Source organism: Tetrahymena thermophila (assembly GCF_000189635.1).
Source record: "Tetrahymena thermophila SB210 genomic scaffold scf_8254584, whole genome shotgun sequence".
Taxonomy (NCBI): Eukaryota; Ciliophora; class Oligohymenophorea; order Hymenostomatida; family Tetrahymenidae; genus Tetrahymena; species Tetrahymena thermophila.
In genome coordinates, this window is record NW_002476355.1 from 349,219 (window position 1) to 362,377 (window position 13,159).

Below are 13,159 nucleotides of genomic sequence, written 5' to 3' on the forward strand. Positions count from 1 at the left end.
TTTTAGTAATATTTTCATGCTCTAAAATTGTCTTAATTTTTCTTTTAATTCTATCTAGTTTTACTTCACTTTATTAAACTAGTGATTAGCAAATATTTTTGCAGGTTTCATTATTAAAATATAGTTATATTTTATAAAAATTTAAATGTCTGTCTTGAATAAAAGAAGCAATAAAAAAAGAATAAATAATACTTTTACACAAATTAAACAATATGAGGATATTTTAAAATATCGTATTAAATAATAAGTCCACAAAAGTTAAAAAATAAATTATCAAAATATTTTATTATTAAAAATTAAATTAATTATTCCAAACAAAATTTTTAAAGTTGGTAGAAATTATTCATGATAGTAATCATTTTTATTAATTTTTAAATAAATTTGATTTTAATTTTTATTAATTTTGTATTTAGAAATTTATTTATTTAAATCTTTTTGATATAAATTTTGGAAATTTGCCTATTTTAAATAACAATATTCGAATATTTGAGAATTTTATTTAGCTTTCTGACTAAAATAAAATATTTTGAATTGTTCCATTTAATTTTTGAAGAATTCTTTTAAATATTTCTTTGAAAAATAAGTTTTATTTACTTGCAAAGTATATTTTTATATTTGATTCAAAATCAATTTTAGAAAAAAAATCTTCTGAAAATAAATGATAAAATTGAAAGGTAAATAGCCTGTGATAAAAAATCAATATCAGGTGAAATGTACAAAAACATATAAGAATATATTAATTTTTGTACTAGAATGATAACTTTTATTTGGTTTTAGATAAGAAATTCTTTTATATAAGCATATTATGATTGATATATTTTTCTTAATATTTATACATGGAGAATGAGTTTATTCCTATTAGAAAAAAAATGAGCAAAATGCAAGAGAAATACTAAAAGTTATGGCATCTAGCTAATAGATTAATTATTGAACTTTTAGTAAAACCAAGCTGATAATGTTTAGGAAAAATCTAATTGTCTGTCCTAGAGGGTTAGTAGAGTTTAATAAGCTCAAAAATGCGCAAAAACAAAAGCAAATGGTTGATAGAAAATGCTTAGCTTTTGAATGGACACTTGCTTTAAATGGTTGATTAATTGCTTAGAAGATTTTTATAATGTGAAATGCTTTACAAATGAATGGCATAAGTTATGAGACAAACAGATCTGTTTCTGAAAAGAAGAGAGGTGCTGGCCTGCTAAAACTACAAAAGCCACGAAAACATTTACAATCAAAAAGTAAGTATTCCAGTATATTTATACATTGACAATATAGCAATCATAAAGGTAAAATATATATATTATATTGACTGAAAGTTTGTCAGCGATATACAAAGAGATCTCTAAAAAGATATATTGATTATTGGTTGATTAATTTAATTAATTAATTTTATTATTCGTATGTATGTATGCATGTCAGTAAAAAGAAATTCATTTCGAAAGGAGAATTTTAAGTCTTAATTAGTGTTTGTTTACATACGCTTTTAAGCTTGTTAATTAATAACTTTGTCAATCACTCTTTGTAGATCGGTTGATCAACAAACAATTCAGCGGTTTTTTTATAGTTATTTTTATTTATATATTTTTAATATATTTTGAATTTGTTTGATTTGCCTATTGATTTCTATAATAGATAATCGAATAGTAAATTTTTATATAATCTAAATTCTTATTTTTGAGAATGTTTTTGCTGTTGTTATTTAATGTTATGTTTATGATCAATAATACTTAAATTTGTATAGGAAATAATATATTCATTTATTTGATTCTTTTATATAAATCATCACTGAATTTAATGATGAAGAGAAAAAGCTTCCTTCAAGTCTATGTTGGCTATTCTAGAAATGAAAGAAGTTAAGATTTAGTTTGGGAATTCACTAATCTCAAAGATCTTCCATCAACTTCTCGACGTCGTGAGCTGGGTTCAACTTCCAGTACTAGTGACCCATGTACTCGCTTTAAACTTCTTCTTCTTATAATTTTTTTCTGTTTTTCATAAAAATCAATTTTAATAATGGCTTGCTTAATTTAATTTTGATTTGCTTATCAAAAAATAAAATTACAATAGTTACTCGTCTGGTTATTTTTTAAAATCATGTTCTTCATCAGAGTTTGAATTGTTAAATTCTTCATCAGAGCTATCTCTGTTGTTAAAATCTTCTTTATCCTAAATCTAGATGTCTTCATTGACTTATTCGTTGTTGTCCTTATTTTCGTTTGTATCGTCCTTTTTGTTGGATCTGAAGTAGTTGTTGAATTTCTTTTTAAGATAAATTTATCAATTTAATTTTCTATTTTTTAATATTTATTTTTTTTAAATTACTTCATAGATCTTTTGGATGTCAATTTCAAATTTGTTGGGATCATCAATTTCGTCTTCCTTTTTATTTTTGGGATTGTCTCCACCAAGATTTTAGTTTTCTCTGTCAGTGATAAACTTGAATTTAGTTTCAATATACTTTTTCCACTTCTCGTTGGCTTCCTTAATTTATTTCATAGTTTCAGAGCTGGTGTTTTCTTGGATCTTTTTAGCAAAGAGGGTCAAGAATCCAATATAACCTTGTCTAATTTCTCTTGTAAGTTTTCCAGGTCTGGAAGTTTCTTCTTCTGATTTGTCAGCGATGAATTCAAGTAAGTTGAAAGATGTACCGAATAATTCGTTCTTTACAATGTCGTTGGATCCGTTGAAAGTAATGGTAATACCTTCGTTAACGATTTTTTCGATCAAGACATGGAGTAAGTTATTCCAAGGATATTCAATCATTAATTCCTAAATAAATATTCAAAAATTTTGTTAGATTTTATTGATTTATTTATAAATTTTTAATTACCAAAAGAATCTTGAAGCATCCGCTTTGGGCGAGTTGGGAAATCAATTCCTTGTTTTCAGATTTAAAGACGTGAGAAATCAAATCAACAACTTTAAGTTTGCCGATACCAAAAGGAACGATTTCAGCACCGTAAGAGGTTGTGTGAGCAGCACCTTCGGGTTTGCTAGAAATGAACTTAATAAGACTAGGAATATATTAACTGAATAACTTTTCTGCAGGGAAAGCGATGTTTTATGAGCATTCTTCAATAACAACATCTTCTTCGTCTGATTAATGAGAGGAGTTTACGTTTCCTTTTTGCTTTTACTTACTATTGTAGAAAGTAACCATGATACCCAAAATGCTAGCTGCATAACCAACACTGCTGCTATCAGAGTTTTCATCAACAATAACCTTGAAGAAAGTTTCAATGAATGATTCTTCCAAAATGATTTATTAAACTGAAGCAGGGCACTTATTGATTCTGTATTAATTATCACCTTGAATAAAAGTGGAGATGATTTCATGGATGATATAGGAGATATTTTCTCTTTCAAATGATTCACCGCTTAAGAACTTGGCGTTTAATAAAGTCAACAATCTTTTTCTTTCTTCCTGTTTTTTTATTTTAAAGAAATTTTAGAATCAAAAATAATTAATTTAATAGATAAAAGAATTTTATTTTTCAAATAAAATTTCTCTTAAAATGTTAAAAATAATTACGTTGAATTGTTCTTCCTTTTCAGTTCCAACTGTTGTGATGAGTTTAAGGACAACTTCAGCGATGCTCTTGGTTCTGATGTGCTTAATTAATTATTCTAATACTTCAGGTTTGTCAGAAATGAAATTGTAGAATTAACCGTTAGAAGTAAGAACATTATTGATAGCTTTAAGGAAATAACCAGCAGAAGTATCATTTAATTACTCATCAGTGTTGATGAATTAAAGTAGTTAATTCAAAAGATCCTTACCAGTGTACTTCTTTTCAGCGTTTTTATTTTCAACGGCAGCCTTTTTGCTGTTTTCACTTGCATTAGAATCCTTCTTTTCAGAGTCATCATCTTAGGCATTATCAGCAGTTTCTTAGTTTGAGGAATCTTCTTCAGAACTTTTAGCATCAGCTCTCTTTTCTTTGTTTTCAGCATTTTCTTCATCGTCTTCTTCCTCCTCTTCTTCTTCATCTTCTGCTTTTTGAGGGCTTGAAGTTTTTTCCTTTTCTTTTTCACCATCATCATAATTGTCAGCACCGTGTTCTTGATCAGATTCATCCTATTTGCAATATATTAAAATTAATTCAAAGAATATTAATATATTATAAAGCATTATTTTAAAATTTATTTAGCATGCACTAACAAAATTAGCAGGAAATAAATGACAAAGAAAATTTGATTTTAAATAGAAAGTGAAAAATGTTCACAAAAATTCAATTTAAATTGATGAAAATTTAAAAATATATTGATTAAGTGAAAATATTAAATCATCTCAAATATTCTTCGTCATTCTATTAAAAATTTTTGAAAAAGAGAGTCCGAAAAAGAAAACAAAATTATCCAAAAATAGAAAAAAAAAAAAAATTAAATTTAGTTAAAAGCTGAAATATAATTGAATTGTTTGTTTGTTTTGGAATTTAGTTTTGATTTGTTTTGTTTTTTTCGAAGAATCAATATCGCTTATTTACAACAAATGCATGGATGCATATCGTTTATATCGTATGCGATATCTCAAATATTTTAAGTGCTAAGTTTGTTTTTATTTTTTAAATTAAAAAAGCATACATTTTGACTTTCGTTGTCGTTGTAGTTATTGTTATCAAAAAGAATTTCTTCTAATCCCTTAATTTGTGTTCCTAAGATTTCACTAGAGATGAAAGGATACCTTTTTTATAAATTAAAATGAATTAAGTTATGATTAGCCATATTTAGCAATTTCAAGCATATTTTTTAACTAGACCTCCTATTTTTAAAACTTATTTTGCAGATAAAATTAATGCTGATTTCTTTTCATTTTTTATAATTTCTTTTTATTTTTTTTTCGGATCGATCCCTTTTGTGTTTTATCTAATTATTTTTGATGATTCTCTTTTTTGAAACAAATTTGTGATAATAAAATATGAATGCAAAATTCTTGCATATTTGGCTCTTATTAAGGGTAATTCGCATTAATAATAAAAGTCAAAGGAGTATTTCGATTAAGTTCTTAAGTGCTAGTCAAAAAATATATTTTCTTCACATAGTTTTTTTTATTGAGACCTTAATTAAATATTATGAAAATTATTAAATTTACTTGTAAAGTTTCTTTTCATCGTTGCCTTCTTGATCAGGCATATTGATGGCGTATTCAATAATCTGCTTAGTAATATGAGAATTCTTCTTTAAGCTAATTTTATAGAAAACAATTAATTAAAATGAATGAACGAATGCTTTATTTTTAAGTTCGCTTTGGATTAATTGGTTAATATTTATATAGAAAGAAGGAGCTATGAGAGACAATTAGTTAATTAATTAATCCATTTAAAATTTTCCAATAAAGAAATAAAATGTTATTACAAATCAATAAACTTAGATTAGGATTGCTTGATTTCATTAACGATATTATCAGTGTCAAGAAGCTACTCAACTGTGAGGTTTTCTTACTTCAAAATATTTTCTAAATTAGAGGGGTTGTTAATGTACCCAAAAGCGTGCCAAAAGGAACTAATTAATAATTTTGTAAAATAAAATATTTAGAATAAATACTATAAATTTAAAAATGGTTGATTCAAATTAAATTATTCATTATGCATTCATTTAAGTGCTATTTAGCAACGTAAAGCTGCTATTTGTTGTAGGAAATTTAAGAGTAATAAAAAAAATGATTACCCGAAGAACATATTTTCTTAACTCTTGCTTATCTATCTTTTTTTTATTTATTTATTTAATTATTTTTTTCTTCTTACTTTTTATTATCAATTTTTTAATTAATTTCCTTTTTAGTTTTATAAGAAAAATTAAAAATATTAACAAATTAAATTGTTTTTGTTTCTTTCTTTTTCCCTTTGAATAGTCTTTAATAAATAAAAGTATTGATGAATATATGCTCACATATTGTTTTATAACTAGGTTGTCATGTCAGTCAGAATCATCATTATCCTTAATTATTTTTTCTGTACTTAGAATCTTATTTACTAAATGCAAAAATATAAGATGTAATTAATTATTTATATATTTTAAGATATTTTAGATAATAAAATTAAATGAGTACAATTTTTATTTATAATACGCCATCTTTTTAAATAAATTCATAATATCTATTTATATATTTTAAGCTATTTTAGATATTAAAGTTCAATTAATTTATGTGGACATATTTTTAAATTATAATAGAAAATCTTATTATTTAATTGCAAAAATATTTTGATCTTTTTATTGACAATTATTGTAGAATTTTTTTTTGAATTTGAGTTTATTAAGCTTGGTTCTGATAAAAATATATTATTAAGATATGCTCAAGGAAAAATTTAATCAATTTATATCAAAGGTTTGTTTGGTTTTTAATTATTTACAAAATACTTAAAACAATTGTAAGTATTTCGTATTTGAATTTCAATAAAATGTAAAAAAATATTTTAATTCCCCTCCCAAATATTAAAAAAAATAAAATCTAATGAAGAAATTATTCTCCTGTCCTCTCAAAAATCCACTGTATTTTCAATATCTAATAATCATCAATTTTAGATATAAGATTAACCAACCTTATTTTCCTTTTTTCCTATTCTTTTTCACAAGGACTAATACTTTTCTATCAATTAGCCTAAAGATAAATATTGACCTTCAACATTAAATTCTATATGTTTAGACTGTTAAGTAGGTTGAAAAGAAAGGTATGTTTCAAGAATAGAAACTTAAAATGTAAAAAATACTGAAAAAAGCTAATTAAAACTTTAGATATTCTTATCAAATATTTTAAATTAAATAGTTTTATTAGGGGAAAACTTAAAATTTATTGAAAAGTTTTACAAATATATATTTATCAAATGTATTTATAAATTAAATATATTTAAAAGCTTACTTTCTTAAAAATCGATAGTTATGGCCAAACAATTTCTAGAATTGAAAAGTATAATCTTACAAAGAAAAGGGCTTAAACACCATAAATAATAATAAACTTCGAAATGGATAGAATGGATTTATATTTTATGCTAAAAATATTATTTTACTTTATAAATTTAAGCTTATTTTTTGTTTAATTGGTTTGATATAATTAAAGATATTTTTTTTTTATGAATGAAATATTTTTTATAAATTTATTTTTTAATAGACGCTAAAAATTATTGAATGCTTTGCAATATTAATCAATCTTTTTTTTTAATTTTCATATATTTTTAATAACAATTAATTCTTCCTAATTGCTAAACAGTTTGTTTCTGTAAAAAATTAGAAATACAAAAATTTTAAAAGACATTTTAACAAAAGCAAAAGATTTATTTGAATTTAAGAAGGATCAACAATTCAAAAATTATTTTTATATTTTTAGCAAATAAATTAGTAGTAGAAAGTACCATTTAAGTTTAAACATGAGCGGCTAGCAAAAAATTTATCATGATTTAGAAGACTTTTAAGAAGGTGAAGATGTAATTTTGACTTTATAAGATAAGCCATTGCTTGATTAAAATGGAAATCTTTATGATGATGATGATAATTATGAAGATGTGCTCGTTAATCAAGAGAAATTTGAAAACGAAAAGGCTAATCACGAATTATATTTAAGATAAAATGTTAAAAAGCTTGCAAATGTTTAATATGCTCATTTAGATGAAAAATTTGGTGAAGTTGATAAAAAAGTTCTGCTTCCTCATTATGAAGAGAGAAAGTTAGAAAAGAAGGGTATTAAACTAAATGAAGAAGGAGCTTTCAGTGTTGAACAAATGCAGTAATTAGATTTAATTAAATAAAAATTGAAAAGCAAAAAGCAAAATGTTGAAACATTAGATAATCTAAATGCAAATTAAGTAGCAAGCGATTATAAACAAGATATAGTTAAAAAAGAAACAAAGGTTAACAAATTCAAGAAGAAAAAGAATGATGATGCTAGTAAAAAAAATAAAGATGAAGGAAAAAGCCTCTTGGATTTCTTAGAGGAGAATGCTGATGAAGAGGAATAATTTAAAAATAGGAAATAAATGAAAATTGAAAAAAAAGAATAAGAATTGAAGTAGCAGCTCTTAGACTAAAAGAGTAAAAGAGATAATTATGCCAAAGCTGTTGAAAACTCAAAAAATGAACTTATAGAAGCATAAAAGCGTTGGGAGGGTATTAATAAGCAATCTAATGATACTTCAATATAGATTGAAAGTTCTATGGATTAAGAAATACCTAAAAAGTAAGAAATAGTATTTGGTGAAGATGAAGATGATTACGAACTATTGTAGATGAGCATTGAAAGAGAACGCAATATGCTTAAAAAATAGCAATAATAAATTGATGAACAACAAATCTTGAAAACAATCATTTAGGGTTAACCTGGAGAAGGGCAAGCTAAAGAAATTTTATCAAATGAAGAGCGTATAAAGCTACTTTTGGAAGAAAGTATTAAGATTGAAGAAGAAACTAAAAAGCAAATATTTAAAAAAAATGAATTTGCAGCTCCTATGAGTAAGTAGTAAAAGTCAAACAAAACAGAAATTAGCTAAATTAACTTCAGTGAAGATCAACTTCGTTTTATTGAAACTGATTAAAACAGAAAAACTGAAAATGATAACGTTTATTAAAATAAGATAAGCAAAACTCTAAAAGATATTGACAGTGGTACAACAAGTGTTGTAAATGTAAAAATGCCAACAGATGGTTACAGAGGAAAGCGCTATCAAGAGTAGTAAAAAGAATAAGAAGAATTCGAAAAAAGACTTTAAGAATCAAACTATACAGAACAAGAAATCAAGGAAATGGAGAAAGAGTTAGAAGAAATTGGTTTGCACAAAGAAGACCTTGGTGTTGGTTTGAGTGGATTTTTGCAAGAGCTTAAAGAAAGAGGTGTCCTTATGGAAGATAGTAACGATTATTCAGGTCGTAGCTTAGACAAAAAGCCTCACGAGGATGGTACTTTTAACAAAGAATAAGATAGAATTCAGTTAGAATACAGAGATGACACAGGTAAAATCATGACCAAAAAGCAAGCTTTCCGTTATCTCTGTTGGTAATTCCACGGAAAAGGACCTAGCAGAAATAAGATGGAAAAGTTAAAAGTGAAAGAACTTGAGTAAGAAAAGCTGAGAATGAAGCAGTTAAGTGAAGATTCCATTATTATGAAAAACCTTAAATCTGTTTAAAAAGTTACTAACCAACCTTACCTCGTTCTTTAAAAGAAAAATTGAAGAAAATAAAAAAGAAACAAGCTTGGTTAGTAATAAATTCTTTTTTATATCTCGTAAAAGATGAAAGTTATACTAAAATAAAATAAATAATAGCTGAGAAAAAAGAACATAAAATATGTTTTGCTTCTTTCTTGATTTCTTTAAAAAATTTTAATATGTATGAATTGTTTGTTGTTTATAGTTAAAATAATACTCAATAATAAGATTCATCAATAGTCTATTCTAGTTAATTATTTTCATTAATTTTAAGCAAACAATATTTTCCTTATTTAAAATTTCACTATTGAGAATTATATTAAATAAAGTATTTTTTTTAATGAAGATTTAAGTAAAATAAATTAAATTTTTTCATTATTGATTCAATATTTTTTAAAATCAAAAAGCTTGTTTAAAAATATTATTCATATGAATGAAAATGAATTAGAATTCCAAGAATATTTATACTCCATCATCTTTCTAAAGTTGAATTCATGCAAAAATTTTAAATGTTATCTATTTTTTTCTTTTTGAAAATGTTAAAATCAAGCATGATGATTTTATAGCAACAACATTTTTATAAAATTTAAAATTAATTTTTTTCATTATTTTAACATATCAAAAAGATAAAAAATTTTAACTTCTTCTTAAAATTAAAGTAATAGTTTAAAAAATATTTTGTTTATGAGATTTAGTGTTAAAATCAAAAAGCTTGTTTAAAAATATTATTCATTTGAATGAATATCAATTAGAATTCCAAGAATATTTATACTCCATCATCTTTCTAAAGTTGAATTCATGCAAACATTTTAAATATTATCTATTTTTTTCTCCTTGAAATGTTAAAATCAAGCATGATGATTTTATAACAACAACATTTTATAAAATTTAAAATTAATTTTTTTCATGATTTTAACATATCAAAAAGATAAATATAAATTTTAACTTATTCTTAAAATTAAAATAATAGTTTAAAAAATATTTTGTTTATGAGATTTAGTGTGTATATTCATATAATTTTAACAAAATAATTTTCAAATATTTTTATTTTTTTGAGGTTTTTATTTGATATTATAAAAAATATCCAAATGCTATTTTGATTTATTGCAGAAATAAAAGCTATCCCTAAAAAGAATAATTTCTTATTTATAAGATGAATTAATTATCAGAAATTTCTGCAATTTATTTTATCATTTATTTTTTAAGGTTTTATTTATATGCAAAAGCTAGTGGATTGAAAAATAGTTACAATCAGAATAGAATAAATATTTTAATTCAAATTTTTAAGATTGTTGAGATAGATTAAACTTATTTTTTAATTTTTGAAGGGTTAGATCTTTCATTCCTCCAATTAATAGCTAATAATGAATGATTGATATGCAGATGATTTTAAAATCACAAGTAAACACGAAATAACTTTAAAAAGAGTATTTATTTCATATTTAACTTATACATACATAATTCGCTTAATTGAATTCCCTATAAGAAAGGTCAATCTCTTCAGTTCTATATTGTGATATTTCTAAAAATATCATTATGATATACATTTACTACTACTTGATGTTTCAATCTCTATGCTTAAGATAGTATTATTAGGATTTTTGGGCAGCTTTGTTATCCAACATATACTTTTTATTTATTAAAATTAATATTATTCCTTCAATCTAATTATAATTAATGAATTACATTGTGAATTAAAGCACCACCAATAAGACCGTAAACTATGTAGACAGCGTATTTATTTTTTGCTAAGGTGTAGGCAGGAGTGCTTGTTTCAATGTAAGAAACTCTAGGAGCCCAGTTTTAGGCAAGGTAGCTATTTTACAAATATGATTATAATATTCTCATCTTAATTGATAATTTAATTACTTGGCATAAGTTGCATAGTGAATAGTAGCCTTGAAGGGACCAAAGTTACGGAAAAAGTAAGAGGTATCGTAGAGAGCTGATACGAAACCTTCGAAAACCTTTTAACAAGAGTGATTCATTCTCTATCTTAATATCTATTTATTTTTCTTTCTCTTTACTTTTCTATTTATTTAATTAAATTAATTATTATCATTAAGATATCTTAAAACAGACAAATAGAAACTTCATTCTAACTAGATAGCAAGACTGGATTACTAAGGCAACAAAATATTAATAACTAAATAGAAGGCATCAATCACACCCAAATACATTTTTTATAAAGAAAGCAAATCATTTATTCTTCTTAAATTGAATTGAATTTAATCAATTTATTAAATAATTACAAAAAAAAAAATGTTTGATTTGATGAATTGCTTTTAAAATTCACCAAATATATTTTTGTAATGTTGGATGGAGTATGGCATTTAAGTACAAATAAATAAATAGAAATTTACAAAATTTATTTCATAAAATATATTTTAATTAAATAAATTCAATGTTTTAAAATGAATTAATGTTTTTAATTTAATAAATTTGTTCAGCTATTGACTGTCCATTTTTTTCAGCTCTCTCCCTCATTCAATTCACTCATTTATGATCCTTTTTCTTTCATTTTCATATTAAACTAAATGCTCAAATCAATTGACCAATATATTCTATCTTAGGATTTAACTAGACGAGTTCTTCCCATTATACTAAAAACCTTATTTTAAAAAAATAAATCAGATATTGTTATTTATTTTATATATTTGCTTACTTGTCAACAAACTTTATGAGTATTTTTCCAGTAAGGGAAAGAGTTTTTACCCTGCACCAACTTTCTACAAAGATGATCTTTGATCTTCTGTAAAGCATTAAATACTATTTTTATACAAAAAATGGATGATCAATTAAGAAACTCTTATTATTTCTTCATTTACTTTATTCATTAGAACACTAACCACAATAGGAAGACATAGACCTGGTCCATTGCATACTAAAATAAATAAATAAATATATTTATTATTTAATAAAATAATTGCTTAAGATATTAAGGAAAAATTCTAAAATTTTTCAATAATTAGCTTACATAAAATATCTATTTGCTTGATTTTGATAACTTTGATAAAGCAATATATGATTGAAGAAAGAGTGGTGAGAGTTGAAGAGGCAAAACTCTATTTGACTTATCTGCTTCTTGGGATGTTAATCCACTCAACTTACTCATTATTTATTTCAATCTAATTTTGTTATTTTAAAAATTTTTAATCCTTATTGAACATTTTAGAAATGAATGATTGATTATATGTTAATTCTAAATCTGGTTTGCTTTTTACCTTGTTCTTTTTTAAAAAGTCTTCTACTTTATCTTTTGAAACATTATCAGAAAACGCCTTTACAAAATAAACTTTTTTAAAATCTTTAAAGTTAATTTTCTTAATAAGACTTAACATTTCCCCTGTATGTCCTCCTGAACCAAATACAATCATAATTCCATTCTTCAATGGCTTTAAATTCTTGCTCCGTTTAAACTAAAAGTAACATAGTGTTAAAAATCCTATGAAAAATGTAACTAAATAAAGCAAAAACTATATCATATCTTATAACTTTCCTTAGCTTTAATTTATAAAGTAAAAAACCTAGTTTGCTAAAAATTTTAAATATTTAATTTTTTACTCTTTTTCTAAAATATATATTAAAAATTGATTAAATTGATCAAGTCTATCTATATAGATATTTTTTTTGTATATTTCTGTATGTGCGCCTCCAAAATTTTAGTAGAAATTCATCTGAAACTTTCAAATCATTTGAAGCATTACATAAAGGGTTACAAACAATTAGACTTGTTATCAATAAAATATCATAGTTAAATGATAACTTAGCATAAATTTAATTGCTAAAAAAAAATTGTATTTTGATTATTTGGTTTTAAAATTAGCAATTAGCATCAGAAAAAAAGCAAATAAATAAATAATTAAACAAATTAATTTTATTGTTTTTAGCTTCTTGTAAAATAAATCTTTAAATCAAATTATTTTTGTTGAAAATAGTTAATAACATAGAACAAATTAATTAATACCTTTAGATTCCTCATTTGTGGTTAAATTATTCATATTCTGTAATAAATTTTACATAATTCG

General features: G+C 23.8%; 4 protein-coding genes across 4 annotated transcripts; 1 reads left to right on the forward strand and 3 right to left on the reverse strand. All coding sequences in view use genetic code 6, as the record gives it.

Moving 5' to 3' along the window:
* Positions 1-1,879: 1,879 nt before the first annotated feature.
* Positions 1,880-5,675, reverse strand: TTHERM_00627000 (SIT4 phosphatase-associated protein; the record flags this gene model as incomplete). The annotated part of the gene is made up of 9 exons (XM_001019485.3): positions 1,880-1,982; positions 2,069-2,256; positions 2,320-2,766; positions 2,828-3,421; positions 3,530-4,075; positions 4,582-4,681; positions 5,090-5,182; positions 5,353-5,499; positions 5,665-5,675. The coding sequence occupies 9 exons, from the start codon at positions 5,673-5,675 to the stop codon at positions 1,880-1,882; spliced, it is 2,229 nt and encodes a 742-aa protein (XP_001019485.3).
* Positions 5,676-7,358: 1,683 nt separating this feature from the next.
* TTHERM_00626990 (SART-1 family protein) lies at positions 7,359-9,155 on the forward strand (the record flags this gene model as incomplete). The annotated part of the gene is made up of 1 exon (XM_001019484.3): positions 7,359-9,155. The coding sequence occupies one exon, from the start codon at positions 7,359-7,361 to the stop codon at positions 9,153-9,155; it is 1,797 nt and encodes a 598-aa protein (XP_001019484.1).
* Positions 9,156-10,696: 1,541 nt separating this feature from the next.
* Positions 10,697-11,119, reverse strand: TTHERM_00626980 (transmembrane protein, putative; the record flags this gene model as incomplete). Its single annotated transcript, XM_001019483.3, has 3 exons — positions 10,697-10,759; positions 10,818-10,947; positions 11,001-11,119. The coding sequence occupies 3 exons, from the start codon at positions 11,117-11,119 to the stop codon at positions 10,697-10,699; spliced, it is 312 nt and encodes a 103-aa protein (XP_001019483.1).
* Positions 11,120-11,394: 275 nt separating this feature from the next.
* TTHERM_000625968 (UDP-N-acetylglucosamine transferase subunit ALG14-like protein) lies at positions 11,395-12,775 on the reverse strand. The gene is made up of 5 exons (XM_012798477.1): positions 12,356-12,775; positions 12,109-12,259; positions 11,960-12,015; positions 11,797-11,900; positions 11,395-11,742 (listed from the first exon to the last, which is right to left on the reverse strand). Exons 1-5 carry the CDS (start codon positions 12,614-12,616, stop codon positions 11,673-11,675), a joined length of 642 nt encoding a protein of 213 aa, XP_012653931.1. The 5' UTR covers positions 12,617-12,775; the 3' UTR covers positions 11,395-11,672.
* Between the last annotated feature and the right edge of the window lie 384 nt (positions 12,776-13,159).